Below are 14,219 nucleotides of genomic sequence, written 5' to 3' on the forward strand. Positions count from 1 at the left end.
TTGCCTTGAGCCTTGGGCATGAAGCCACACTTTCTCAGCCTCAGGGGATGGGCAATGGCCAACCCACTCTGGGGAAACCTGTCCAGAAAGCCCCAGGATAGGCTTGCCTTGAGCCTTGGGCATGAAGCCACACTTTCTCAGCCTCTGGGGATGGGCAATGGCCAACCCACTCTGGGGAAACCTGTCCAGAAAGCCCCAGGATAGGCTTGCCTTGAGCCTTGGGCATGAAGCCACACTTTCTCAGCCTCAGAGGATGGCAGTGGCCAACCCCTCTGTAGAAACCTCTCCAGAAAGCCCCAGGATAGGTTTGCCTTGAGCCTTGGGTTTTCTGGACAGGTTTCTCCAGGATAGAGGGGCAGAGGGTTAGTGATTCAAAGTGAAACTGGAACTCTTTGGCTGTGCTGCCTCTTTTTTTTCTTTTCCAGAGCTCTATGTTCCTGAGAGAGGAAGGAAATGGGACGTTGTGGGCAGTTGCTAAGCACCTGAGGGGCCTGGAGGTGGCTGCTGCTTTAATGAGCTTAGCTTGGAGGCCCTTTGTTTGGGAAGTGGTGCTCTGAGGGGGGTGCCTGGTGACCCCTTTAAAACTGTAATTTGACCCCCAAAGGGGTCCTGACTCCTAGGTTAGGAACTATTATTCTAGACATTAGGAGAGCTGTTTTCAGTAAACTTAGAGAAATAATGGGGTGATCTCATGGTCAGAAATACTAAAAGAGAAGGGAGTTCAGGATGGATGGGAGTTTCTCAAAAGGGAGAAACTGAAGCCACAATTTCAAACAGTTCCAGTGAGGAAGAAAAATGGGAGATGTCTCAAGAAATCAGGATGGATGACTAAGGAACTTTCAACCGAGCTAAGTTTGAAACGGAACATGTATAAGAAATGGAAAAATGGGGAAATTAACAAAGGGGAATTCAAACAAATAGTTAGCATGTGTAGGGATAAAGTCAGAAAAGCTAAAGTGCAGAATGAACTCAGGCTTGCTAGAGAGGTTAAAAACAATAAAAAGGGCTTTTTTGGATATGTTCGTAGCAAAAGGCAGAAGAAGGAAACGGTAGGGCCACTGCATGGAGAAGATGGCAAAATGCTAACAGGAGACAGAGAAAAGGCAGAAATACTCAATACCTTCTTTACCTCAGTCTTCTCAGAAAAGGCAAAGGATGCTCAACCTGATGGAAATGGAGCAGGGGACAAAATAGGGGAAATTCGGCAGAGAATAAATAAGGAGATAGTAGTAATAATAATAATAATAAAATTTATTCATGTTTCCCTGCCTCTCCCGGTGGATCGAAGCGGGGTTACAGACCAAATAAAAGCATAAAGTGTTTACATCAAAATTCTATTAAAAGCAGCTAAGAACAATAAAATATCCAACATCAATAACAATAGCCTCAACAAGCAAAGCAGGGATCATACACAGACAGGTCATGTCATTCATATCAGGGGGGTATTCATATCAGGTGGGGTATGCTTGGCTAAAAAGCTCGGTTTTAACTGCTTTTTTTTTTTAAAAAAATTAAATTTATTAAAAATACTTTATTGAAATAGCAAACAAATATACATAAAAACAAACACACAAAACAAAAACAAGCAAACAAAAACAACAGAACACTATTCTCCAACGTATATACAGTACCATATCTAACATACTTCATACCTACATATTATTCTAGCCGTACAATCCTTTTCTGTAATCTTCTGCAGTTTCACATCCTCACATCTTCAAATTGACTTCCTTCCTACCAATAAGCGACTAAATTATGGATAAGTGACTTCCTTAATTAGTTACTACATACAGTGAATCCTATCTCCTAAAGGGGAAAAACCAGCAAGGAAAACATATCATCTTACCATCATTTTCTTTTATTATTTTCCAAATATTTGATCACTTTGCTCCATTGGTCCAAAAATTGCTCTTCTGGTTTGTCTCTGAGGGCTTGTGTTAGTTTATCTAACACCATCCCATCGTACAATTTTAACCACCAGTCATCTTTCATGGGGATATCTTTGCATTTCCATTTTTGGGCATAACATACACGTGCTAAAGACACCATATAGAAAGTGATTTTTCTTTGCTCATTACTAATTGTATCATCAAATATTCCCAAAAGAAAAAATTCTGGTTTTAGTTGGATTTTTGTACTCAAAATTTCATTAATGGAGTTTTTAACCATCAACCAATAATCCTTAGCCCATTTACATATCCACCAACAATGGTAGAAGGTACCTATCTCATTAGGACATTTCCAACATAAATTATTGTTAGTTTTATAAATTTTCGAGATTTTGTCAGAAGATAGATACCATTGGTAGAACATTTTATAAAAATTCTCCCTCAGATTTTGTGATGCCATATATTTAAAGCCATTTCCCCAGATTCCTTCCCATTGGGATATCTGTATTGGATGACCAATGTATTTACCATTTTATCATTTGCACCTTCACAATTTCCTCTTCAGTATCATATTCAAGAAGGACCTTATAGAATTTCTTAATCAGATTATTTTCCTCTTTTTCTAGAATTTTTCCCAATTCTGATTTCTCATCATTTCCAAATCCATGTATTTTAGCATCCTCCTGAAATCTTGCCTGCAATTGTCTGTAAGCAAACCAGGTAATATTCCAACCTGCCTCCTTCAATTTCTCTCTACCTTTCAACAACCAAATATTTATTTTTTCCAAAATGTCTCCATACGTGTACCATTTCTGGTCTTTTATCATTTCCTTCCTATAAAAGGCCTCATGGGGAGAAACCCATTTGGCCATATTCAACAATATTCTATTTTTATACCTATTCCAAACTCTTATTAGGGACTTGCTGATGCGGTGTTTTGAATTTTTTTTATTTTGTTTGTTTCTCTCATACGCCAAATATGCATGCCACCCAAAATCTGAGCCGTCAGATTCCAAACCTAGTAATTTCTCATCGGTTAAAATAATCCATTCTCTAATCCACATCAGAACACATGAATCATGGTATAATTTTAGGTTTGGGACATTAAGACCGCCTCTACTTCGAGCATCTTGGAGGGTTTTAATTTTCACTCTAGGTTTCCTTACTCTCCATATAAATTGCGCAATATCCTTACTCCAATCTTTAAATACTTTATCCGAATTAACAACGGGGATCATTTGGAACAAAAACAGAATTCTAGGTAATATGTTCATTTTAATTGTTTCTACTCTACCCAATATTGATAAATTTATTTTATTCCACTTTATTAACTCTGTCTTGATTTTTGCCCATACACTTTTATAATTGTTCTCAAATAGTTCTGTAGTTTTTGTTGAGATCTGTATACCCAATATTTGACCTTTTTACCGGTTTTTATTCTTGATTTCTCTTCTAAAACTTTCACTTCCTTCAATTTCATATTTTTAGTCATAATTAGAGATTTGTCCTTGTTAATTTTGCAACCAGTTACTAAACCGAATAAGTCTAATAATCTCAAATTTTCATCTATATTTTCCAATGGATCTTTCATAATTATTATTACATCATCTGCAAAGGCTCTTATCATGTAATCATGTTTTTTAATCTTAACCCCTTTGATAATTTTGTTGATTTTATATCCTTGATCAAAAGTTCGATAATTACTAAAAATAAAATTGGGGAGAGTGGGCAGCCCTGTCTAGTTCCTCTAGATACGTCTACAAATGTGGTTCTTTCTCCATTAACCCTTATCTGAGCCTTCTGATTTATATAAATTTTCTCAATCCACTTTATAAAATTTTCTCCTACCTTGATTTTTTTCAATACTTGTACCAATGTACTCCAATTTACTGAGTCGAAGGCTTTTTCAAAGTCAAGAAAAAATAAACCCATTTTCTTATCAATATGCTGCTCAAAGTATTCTAATATATCTATAATTATTCTAACATTCTCTCTCATGTGTTGCTTAGGTAGAAATCCTCTTTTGGTCTTCATCAATTAATTCCTGTAATGTAAACACTCTTTTAGTCTATGGGATAAAATTGATGCAAAAATCTTATAATCGCTATTAAGGAGAGAGATTGGTCTATAATTATTTGGCTTACATATATCTTTTCCTTCTTTGGATATTAGCGTAATCTCAGCCTCTTTCCAGGAATCCAGTAGCTTGCCATTCAAAGAGTGGTTCATAACTTTTTGCAATGGGTTGCATATCTCTTCAACAAAGGTTTTATAAAATAAAGCTGTTAGTCCATCATTCCCAGGTGACTTACCCACCTTACATTGTTTTATTGCTTCCCTGATTTCGTCCTTTGTTATCAAATTATTTAAACGTCTCTGCTGTTCATCGGATAATGATTGAATTTTAATTCCATCCAAATAATCTTTGATTTTCTCTTCTTCGACCTCATATTTGGTATACAGATTCTTGTAGAAATCTATAAAAACTTTTTCAATATCTTTCTGTTGCGTGAATATTGAATCCCCTTTTCTGATTTTATTAATTGTTTTCTTCTCCCTTTCTTTTCTTATCTTGCATGCTAGCCATTTCCCTGTTTTATTTGCTTGCTCAAAATTCCTTTGCCTTGTTATTTTTAGTTTCTTTTCGATTTCTGAGATATATTCTAACTCAAGCTGCTTTTAACTGCTTTTCTAAATGTTTCTAACGAGGCCGCCGAGCGGATCTCCTCAGAAAGACTATTCCAAAGTCTTGGAGCCGTTGATGAGAATGCTCTTTGCGAAGTAGCAACAAATTTAAAGGTTGCTATTTCCAATAGGTTCTTACTCGATGTTCTAAGAGTGCGGGGTAGATTATATAAGGAGATGCGGTCCTGTAAGTAACTTGGGCCCAAGCCATGTAGGGCTTTATAGGTAATAACCAACACCTTGTACTATGCCCAGAAGCAAATAGGGAGCCAGTGAAGATCTTTTAAGATAGGTGTAATATGGTCGTACCTTGATGAACCGGTGACCAATCTGGCTGCCATATTTTGCACTAACTGAAGCTTCTGAGCTTGGTACAAGGGTAGCCCCATGTAAAGCGTATTACAGAAATCTAGGCGAGAGGTTACCAGAGCGTGTACCACTGTTTCAAGGTCCCTTCGGTCTAGGTATGGTCGCAGTTGGCATATCAACCAAAGTTGATAGCAAGCACTTCTGGCCATCGCATCTACCTGAGATATCAGTTGCAGGAACGAGTCCAGAAATACTCCTAAACTGCGAACTTCGTCCTTCAGAGGAAGTATGACCCCGTCCAGGACAGGTTGGCAAATTTCCTTCCTTAGACCCGAGGAAGCTATCACAAGTACTTCTGTTTTCTCTGGATTCAGTCGGAGTTTGTTTTCCCTCATCCAGCCCATTACCAACTCCAGGTAGGCATTCTGAGGAGAGATGCCATCCTTAGTTGGAGACATAGAGAAACATATCTGGGTGTCATCAGCGTACTGATAACACTGCGCCCCATGTCTCTGGATGATCTCTCCGAGCGGTTTCATGTAAATGTTGAACAGCATAGCTCCTTGAGGGACACCAGATGTCAGTTCCCTCTTAGAGGAGCAAGTGTCCCCCAGCTTCACCATCTGGAATCTCCTGAGAGGTAGGATCAAAACCACTGGAGCGCAGTGCCCCCGATATCCAGCTCCCTCAGGCATTCCATAAGGTTACCATGGTCAATGGTATCTAAAGCTGCTGAGATGTCCAAGAGCACCAACAAGGCCACACTTCCCCTGTCAATGCCCAGACGGAGATCATCGACTAAGGCTACCATGGCAGTCTCAACTCCGTATCCTGTCCTGAAGCCGGATTGAAATGGGTCTAAATAATCAGTTTCATCTGTACAGTTGGCCCTTCTTATACACAGATTTTTTATACATGGATTCATGCATCGATGGTTTGAAAATGTTTTAAAAATTATAAATTTCAAATATCAAGCCTTCATTTTCCATTTTTTTATAAGGGACACCATTTTGCTATGTCATTATATTTAATGGGACTTGAGCATCCACGGATTTTGTTATACACAGGGGATCTTAGAACCAAACCCCAGTGTATAACAAGGCTCCACTGTACAGGAATATCTGGTTAATTTAAATGAATATAAGTCTCTAGGACCAGATGAACTACATCCAAAAGTATGAAAAGAACTGGCAAATGTAATATTGTAGCCTTTAGCAATAATCTTTGAGAACTCCTGGAGAACAGGAGAAGTCCTAGGAGACGATGGTAAAATGCTAATAGGGAACAGAGAAAAGGCAGAACTACTCAACACTCTCTTTTTGTCAGTCTTCTCACAAAAGGGAAAAGGATGCTCAACCTGAGAACAATGGAGCAGAAGACACAATAGCGGAAATGCAACGCAGAATAAGTAAAGAGGTAGTATAGAAATACTTTGTTAATCTAAATGAATTTAAGTCTCCCGGATCAGATGAACCACATCCAAAGATATTAAAAGAACTGGCAAATGAAATCTCGGAGCCATTGACAATAATTGAGAACTCCTGGAGAACAGGAGAAGTCCCAGCAGACCAGAGGAGGGCAAACGTCATCCCCATCTTCAAAAAGGGAAAAAAGAGGATCCCAACAATTAGTGTCCAGTTCCTCTGACATCAATACCAGGAAAGGTTCTGGAGCAGATCATTAAACAGAGAGTCTGTGAACATCTAGAAGGCAATTCTATAATCACAAAAAGTCAACATGGGTTTCAGAGAAACAAGTCAGACAAATCTAATCTCTTTTTTTGATAAAATTACCAGCTTGGTAGATGAAGGGAATGCTGTAGATACAGTATATCTTGATTTCAGTGAGGCATTTGGCAAGGTTCCCCATGTCATTCTTGCAAACAAACTTGTAAAATGTGGGCTAGACAAGGCAACTGTTATGTGGATTTGTAATTGGTTGACCGGACGAACCCAAAGGGTGCTCAACAATGGCTCCTTTTCATCCAGGAGAGAAGTGACCAGTGGGGTCCCACAGGGCTCTGTCCTGGGGCCAGTGTTATTCAACATCTTTATCGATGACTTGGATGACAAAATTGGGAGCATACTTATTCAATTTGCAGATGACACCAAATTAGGAGGAGTAGCAAATACCCCAAAGGACAGAATCAAAATTCAAAATGACCTGAATAGACTAGAAATCTGGGTCAAAGCTAACAAAATGAAATTCAACATGGAGAAATGTAAGGTACTGCACTTAGGGCAGAAAAATGAAATGAACAGATATAGGATGGGGGACACCAGGCTGAATGAAACTACATGTGAAAGGGATCTAGGAGTCCAAGTAGACCACAAGTTGAACATGAGTCAACAGTGCGATGTGGGAGCTAAAAAGGCCAATGTAATTTTAGATTGCATCAATAAAAGTATAGTGTCTAGATCAAGGGAGGTAATAGTGCCACTCTATTCTGCTTTGGTCAGGCCCCATCTGGAATACTATGTCCAGTCCTGGGCATCACAATTCAAAAAGGACATTGAGAAACTGGAGCGTGTCCAAAGGAGGGCGACTAAAATGGTGAAGGGTCTGGAAATCATGCCCTATGAGGAACGACTTAGGGAGCTGGGGATGTTTAGCCTGGAAAAAAGAAGGTTAAGAGGTGATATGATAGCCCTGTTTAAATATTTGAAGAGATGTCATATTGAGGAGGAAGCAAGCTTGTACTCTGCTGCTCCAGAGAACAGGACCCGGAACAATGGATGCAAGCTACAGGAAAAGAGATTCCACCTCAACATTAGGAGGAACTTTATGACAGTTAGGGCTGTTTGACTGTGGAACACTCTTCCTTGAAGTGTGGTAGAGTCTCTTTCTCTGGAGGTCTTTAAGCAGAGGCTGGATCACCATCTGTGGGGGATGTTTGATTGATAGTTCCTGCATGACAATGGGATTGGACTGGATGGCCTTTGTGGTCTCTTCCAACTCTACGATTCTATGATTCACTTTATCCATTCCTATTTCAAACACAAGCCTTAATGAGTGACAAGTAGCAATGTTTCTGGTGCTGAATAAGTGATTTAGTCCATTCAAAACAACACTGAGTAAAACCAGTTCAGCACAGCGCTGTGGTAAATGGAAAGGTTCTGCAAAAAATTTGCTATGCAAATATTTTTTTAAAATAATTAAAAATATTTGCATATAATTATAATTTTTATTCAAAACAATGATTCATTACAGTACTATACCAAAATACTTTCATTATCCTTATAATAATAATAAAAAATAATAGAAACATTCACTTTATATCATACATCATTGTTATAACAATGATGCTACATAAATAATTAAGTGGATGAAATAAGAATCAAACACATTTGGGGTGGGAATGCTCTTGGAGTGCATGCATTGTGCTGTAACAGGCACAGTAATACTGTGGAGTTTTTATTGCTATTCTTTAATTCTTGCAGAATCAGCAGAATTGAAAGAAGAGATGCCCTCATGCTGGACCAAGCTTACTTGCAGATCCTACCCTGTTGGTGAGAAATCTCCAGGAACCTTCAGAACATCCCTCAGAAGAAGTGACGTATCCTCCCCCCCAAAAATCTTTTGCAGTAAAAAAGGCAATTCCCATTTGTGCAATATAAATTTCAAATACCTTTTCAAATTACATATTTTTCTACAGTTTCCCAAGTTATTCTCCTCATATGCATCCCTTTTTGTTTAAAAAATAAAAACCTTTTTTTACAATTTAACAGACAATGTGTTCATTTCCCCATGCTAGTTCTGTTTCCTCCATCTCCAGAAGCAGTTCTTTTCGAAACACTGCTAATTCCATCATTTTTATTCTGCACCATAATTGTTGGGAGATCAATGACATTTGCAGCAGAGGTTTTGTAAATTCAGTCCTCCCAGTTTCCTAAATAAGAATAGACACATGGCTGCTCACGCTCACGTGAGGCACAGCGATCCTAGGCAACTGCATCCTGTACTACTGACACTTCTGTATCCATCTCTTTGTCGTCTGGCTGTTCACAACTATTGCTTTTTCCTAGAAACTCCCTTCTTTAGTTCCTTCATCAGAGGGATGTTAGTGTTCATCCCTATCTCCATGTTTTGAAGCAAAGACAATATTGTTCCTTTCGTATGTGATGCAGAAGAGCAAATTTCAAGCTGTAAAGAAACCTAAATTGGTCCAAAGCATTTACTACTATCCCCATATCATTCCTTCAGTTTAAATCCTGCTGTTTGGGGGAAGAAGCAAATATCTGTATTGTCCTTATCTCCTCCCCTTTTTAAGGGATAGGTTTTTCAATAGCAACTTGAATGGAGGCAAATTAGGGAAATGGCATAAGGAAAAGGGTAAACATACCCCAGAATTATTTTACAAATTCAATACCTTCTATGAGTGCTTGAGTGCTTGGAATAGATCTTGTTCACCATGTACAGTTAAGCCTCCAGGAGTAGTAGAATGGACACCCAATTCCAGCCAAGTATGCAGTACACAAAATTTAAGAACGTTCCTTTCCAACCTAGGTTTCAGAGTCCTGCCACTCACTGCTTCAAGTATTCACATGAAGAACTATCATTGTACCTATTTGTACATTGTTACTTCGCTAGAATGTCAAGAGATCTAGAAAATAAGAGATCTATCCACTCAATACAATCTGTATCACCGCAAACCAGGACTCTTACTTATCACAAAAGTTGATTTGATGAGATTGTGAATATAGTGACAAACCATAACTGTAAAAAGATTCACAACAATCTTGTGTGATTGGATGAGATTTTAAAAACAGTTTGTACTTAAAGAATTAAAATATATTGAAGCAACACATGATTCATCCTAGAGATAAAGCACAATATGTATGCATATTGAACACCCCAAAATTATGTTACATAGAATTCAGCTTATCCATGGCTGCCACAACATGTCCAAATTCAGAATGTAGCAATCAAGTTATTAACAGTGATTCTCTTCTCTGTTTTTAAAGATGGGTCATGACGTTAATGGCCCCCACCTTGCAAATCAACGTGCAAATACTGTATTGACCTATAAAGCCCTAATAAGTGTGGGACCAAGGTATCTCCTCCACCTTCTTCCTGAGGTGTTAAGGAGAGGCTGTGCTTTGGGTGCTTTGCCAACAAAGATTAGAGGCATAGTAACCAAGTAATTCTCCCACCCCCCACCTGCCAACATCCTATCACATTAGCAGATCCTTCCTCAAAGATCTGTGAATGGTATTTTACAAACTAAGGATAAACATGCTTGGATAAGTCTTAGAAAAATGATGAGCTGAAAGAAACGTGTGTGTGTGTGTGTGTGTGTGTGTGTGTGTGTGTGTTTGTACTGGGACTATGCTATTTTTTTCAGTTGCAAAACCGTGGTTCAACTGATTTATCTTTTTTAGCTTTATTTATACTGAGTTTTTAAAATAACAGCAGACAAAAATAACAACAAACTACTGTCATTGTACAGTCTGAAGATAATCATGCATATACAGTAGCTTGGATAAATCTTAGAAAAATGATGGGTTGAAAGGAAACTCTGTGTGTCTCTGTGCATGCATATTTGCATGTGCAGATGCATGTGTGAACATACATACATGGCCATGTGTGTCTGTTTTAATTTTAAAATTCATATTTAGTTTGTTCATATCAATGTACTAAAACAAATGTTTTCAAAATGCTAAAATATTCCCACCTGCAATTTGATTAAACCATCAGCATATGAAATAAATATTCCATCACATCTGTTCCCTGCTTTTTCTATGTCTTAGCAGATGGGTTTCATCATAAACAAAGAAACAAACCCTGTGAAGATTATTTCATTTACTGGCATTTCAGATTATAAACAAGGATTACTAGAAGTTCATATTATATTATTTCCAGAAAACTTGAGGGAAGAGCCTTTTCTCTAGAATGCTGTTTATCTAGAGGGAAAGCCATCCTGACTTGTACCTCATTCTCGCACATTTGTCTCACTCTTTTTCTGTGCCTTTTCACTTTCTGGTGTTACATTCTTTCTCCATGGATTCTTGAACTGGAGTGGGGTGAACTGAGCCCCCACCTCCCTGAAATGATCAGACAAAAGTGGACCACCAAGATTCATATGTAAGTGAGATTGAGAATCAGAAAACTCAATCAAACAGGGAAAGAATTATTAAGAAAGCTTGGAATAACAAAGGCTATGTGTGTACCTATCTTATTCACACTTGATATGATGTTATACTGAACATACAGAGAGAATTTCTAGTAAGAGTCTTGTAAGAGTGTTCATAAGAACACAGATCTAATTCCTTTCTTAATGATGTTCAACATGGAATTTTCCTTTTTTTAAAAACAGCTACACCCTTTCCAGTATTTTAATTGATCTATTTTCACTGATCCTGAGAATAATAATAATAATAATAATAATAATAATAATAATAATAATCGGATTTATTTATATGCCGCCCAATCACTGGGAATCCGGGCGGCTTACAACAGAGGGGATAATAGACAGTTCCCTGCCCTCAGGCTTACAATCTAAAAGGCATGACACAAAAGAAGAAGAAGAAGGGAATGGTGAGGGGGGAAAGGGATCAGGTCCAGTATTCTTCTCTCCCTCTGAGGTCTGGACCCAGGCAGATGGACCGGAGGGAGGGCTCTTCTTCTTCAGGCTTGCCCTGATGGAGCTGGTCCTGCCTGGTCAACTCCCTCATAGGCCAGAAGATGACATTTATGGAGGGAGGAGTCTCTTTCTTCAGGCTGGCCCTGGTGGAGCTAGCCTTCCTCTCTCTCCCTCAAGATGTAGACATTGCCAGTTCAGATGCCAGCATGTGAAGCTGATAGGTGAAGTTTGCTCCCAATATGCATCATGCTACAGTTGGTGAGAGTGAATTTTCATTTACTTCCATCAAAAGAGATCCCAAAAGGAGAGGTTCCCTCAGTGCTTTTTCTCTTTTGTTTTTTTTTTCCAGCCCTAAATAACGACATATCCTCAGCAAATATGGCCCAGCTCGTTAATCATCCCTAACTCCAGAGAATTTTTTTACATCCTAGGCTTGGTAGATATAAGTGATTTGTGTTTTCTTTTGAGAGTCCTGTTCTGTACAATCTCCACAGCTTTTGCTCTTTAACAAAATGTTCTGGAAGAGGGGTATGTTGTACACCTTCAAATAATTTCTTATGGCAGCCTTAAGGTATATCTATCATGAGGATTTTTTGGCAAGATTTGTTCAGAATCCGAGGGGGCTTGCCATTGCTTTCATCTGCAGCTGAGAGAATGTGACTGCCCCAAGGTTATCATGACATGGGTTTCCATGTCTGAGCAGGAATTCAAACTCTGGTCTCCCAGAGTCCTAACCCAATACTCAAACCTCTATGCCACACTGAGTCTCTGAGGGTGTGTTGGGAGACTTTATAGCCATATTTGCATATGCATAGTAGAGTGTTACATCTTTTCCCCTTTGCTTGATGTATTAATTTTATGCTTTAATTTTTGTAAGATTTTGTTATTTTGTCAATGTCTTCATAGTAGACACATTGGCTTCAGTTGTTACTATTCTTATTGTTATCATTTGGTATTCAGTATTTTTGCTGTTTTATAAAAACACACATTCAAGTTGGCAAAATTAATAATGACCTGCTTGCCAGCTTTTAAACCCTCTCAGCTTAAAAATACTTTTGGGGTATCTCCTCTCTCTTTCTCATTGTAAGTGCAATAGTAGTAGTAAGATTTATTCGGTCGTTGACCAGTATACAAAATAATTTCATAAAATAATAATTGCAAAATACAATTTTTAATAATTGTTAAAAACAATTTCAGATACAAATTCAAGGTCATGTTATACACATATCAGTTTTCACCAACCAATTGGGAGCCTGTTTTACATACAATGTAACAAAATTTTGCTACATTGTGAACATCACTTGGTTTCTGATTGCCCAGAAGATAACGTAAATAGAAAGTTTCAGTATGTCCAGGGTGTTTGTTTAGAAGAGGAGTAATCAGCTGGTGGTGACTGTCCTTGTAGAATTGACAGTACAATAGAACATGCGCTGTAGTTTCAATAACGCCATCGTCACAAGGACAAAGCCGAGTTTCATAAGGTATTTTTTTATATCTCCCTTCTGGCACTGCTGTTGGGAGAGCATTAAATAAAGATAGAGCTCTCCTAAATTTGGGTATTGTAACATGATATAGATAAGGAGTATTGGATGAAACCGAAATTTGGTTATTTACCACTATGTGTCTAGGAAAGGCAGCAATTTCCGTCTGGCCTTCAAAGTCTAGGATTCTTTTTGTTTATAACCAATTTTGCAATAGTATAATAGTAACTGTGTACATTTGCTTCAGTCACCATTGTAAGTATGACATGTTTTGGGGGGTTTTTTTGAGCTTAGAAAGTTTTAGGAATAAAACAACAAATTAAATTTAACCCTTCAAAAATTTTAATTGAGAAATTTAACTTGCTGGCAATGATATTGGGGAGTACAGTTGTTTTTTATTGTTAATTAAAATATGGTAACTTTTGTCTGCAACGCTGTTGCAATTAATTGTTTATAATCTCATCTAAATTTCAACATAATACTCTGAGCCACAAGATCACGTGTGGCTTGTTCTCGTCTTATGCTTCTCAGATTCCTTTTGAATTATTTTTTTAAAATGATTTTTATTGAATTTTAAAAAGATGTATAAAAGTACACATATACAATTAAACTATTCAAACATAACATAGAGATAGCACATACATGAGACACAAAGGAAGAAGGGGGAAAGAGAAGAAAAAAAGGAGAAAAAATATAAGATATATAATAGAATGAGGAGGAAAAAAACAAAACATCCCTCACACATTACTTCCCAAAGTGCATGCCTGGGTTTGAAATTTAATCATTCTTTTTGATTGTCTATTAATAAAATTCTTTATCAAACTATGAGATCTTCATAGGCTTTGTTTCTTTTGGCACCTGTGACTTATTGAGAGGTGTTTCAAATTGTCATATATAGTCTAGTATGTGTGCAGTACTAAATTAGTATTAGAGTCCAGGTACAGGATGATATCATATAAGAATCTAATCTCACATGAATTCAGAGAGGCCTTTGACTCAGTTTACTTTTTGTGATCTTCCTGCTGATTATGTGAATTAGTAGCTGGTCTTTAAACAGCTTCAATTGCAATTTCCTGTGGTCTCTTCCAACTCTATGATTCTATGATTCTATTCTAAGTTTTACTGGTATGGGCTGGTGGACACTATCTTCCCTAGGTGAAAAAAAAAATACTAAAAATGCTTTTTGCATGTCTCTCTGCAAAAATAGATATGGTCAGACTGAATAGACTGAAAAGTTATAGGTCATCGCTGTCTATAATTACAGTGTAAACA

The 14,219-nt window shown here is 37.7% G+C and overlaps 2 protein-coding genes across 6 annotated transcripts in view; one reads left to right on the forward strand and one right to left on the reverse strand.

Annotated features, from left to right (window-relative positions):
* The window catches only part of NAT8L (N-acetyltransferase 8 like), a 110,863-nt gene that overhangs the window by 87,272 nt on the left and 9,372 nt on the right, over nt 1-14,219 (forward strand). For 2 of the 4 annotated variants that reach the window (XM_042458573.1, XM_042458575.1), the window contains one exon: nt 8,324-8,392. The exons of 1 other annotated variant lie outside the window; for it this stretch is intronic. In XM_042458573.1, coding sequence (XP_042314507.1) covers nt 8,324-8,392 — 69 coding nt within the window. Of the gene's footprint in view, nt 1-8,323; nt 8,477-14,219 lie in introns of all 4 variants that reach the window. One more of the 4 variants, XM_042458571.1, reaches the window with a different exon arrangement.
* MXD4 (MAX dimerization protein 4) overlaps nt 1-14,219 on the reverse strand; it is an 89,150-nt gene that overhangs the window by 1,677 nt on the left and 73,254 nt on the right. The window contains exon 7 of one of the 2 annotated variants that reach the window (XM_042458579.1): nt 12,667-13,557. The exons of the other annotated variant lie outside the window; for it this stretch is intronic. The gene's annotated coding sequence lies outside the window, so the exon portion shown is untranslated. Of the gene's footprint in view, nt 1-12,666; nt 13,558-14,219 lie in introns of those variants that run through there. 2 annotated transcript variants of the gene reach the window in all.

This window comes from Sceloporus undulatus, chromosome 3 (genome assembly GCF_019175285.1).
Source record: "Sceloporus undulatus isolate JIND9_A2432 ecotype Alabama chromosome 3, SceUnd_v1.1, whole genome shotgun sequence".
Lineage (NCBI taxonomy): Eukaryota > Metazoa > Chordata > Lepidosauria > Squamata > Phrynosomatidae > Sceloporus > Sceloporus undulatus.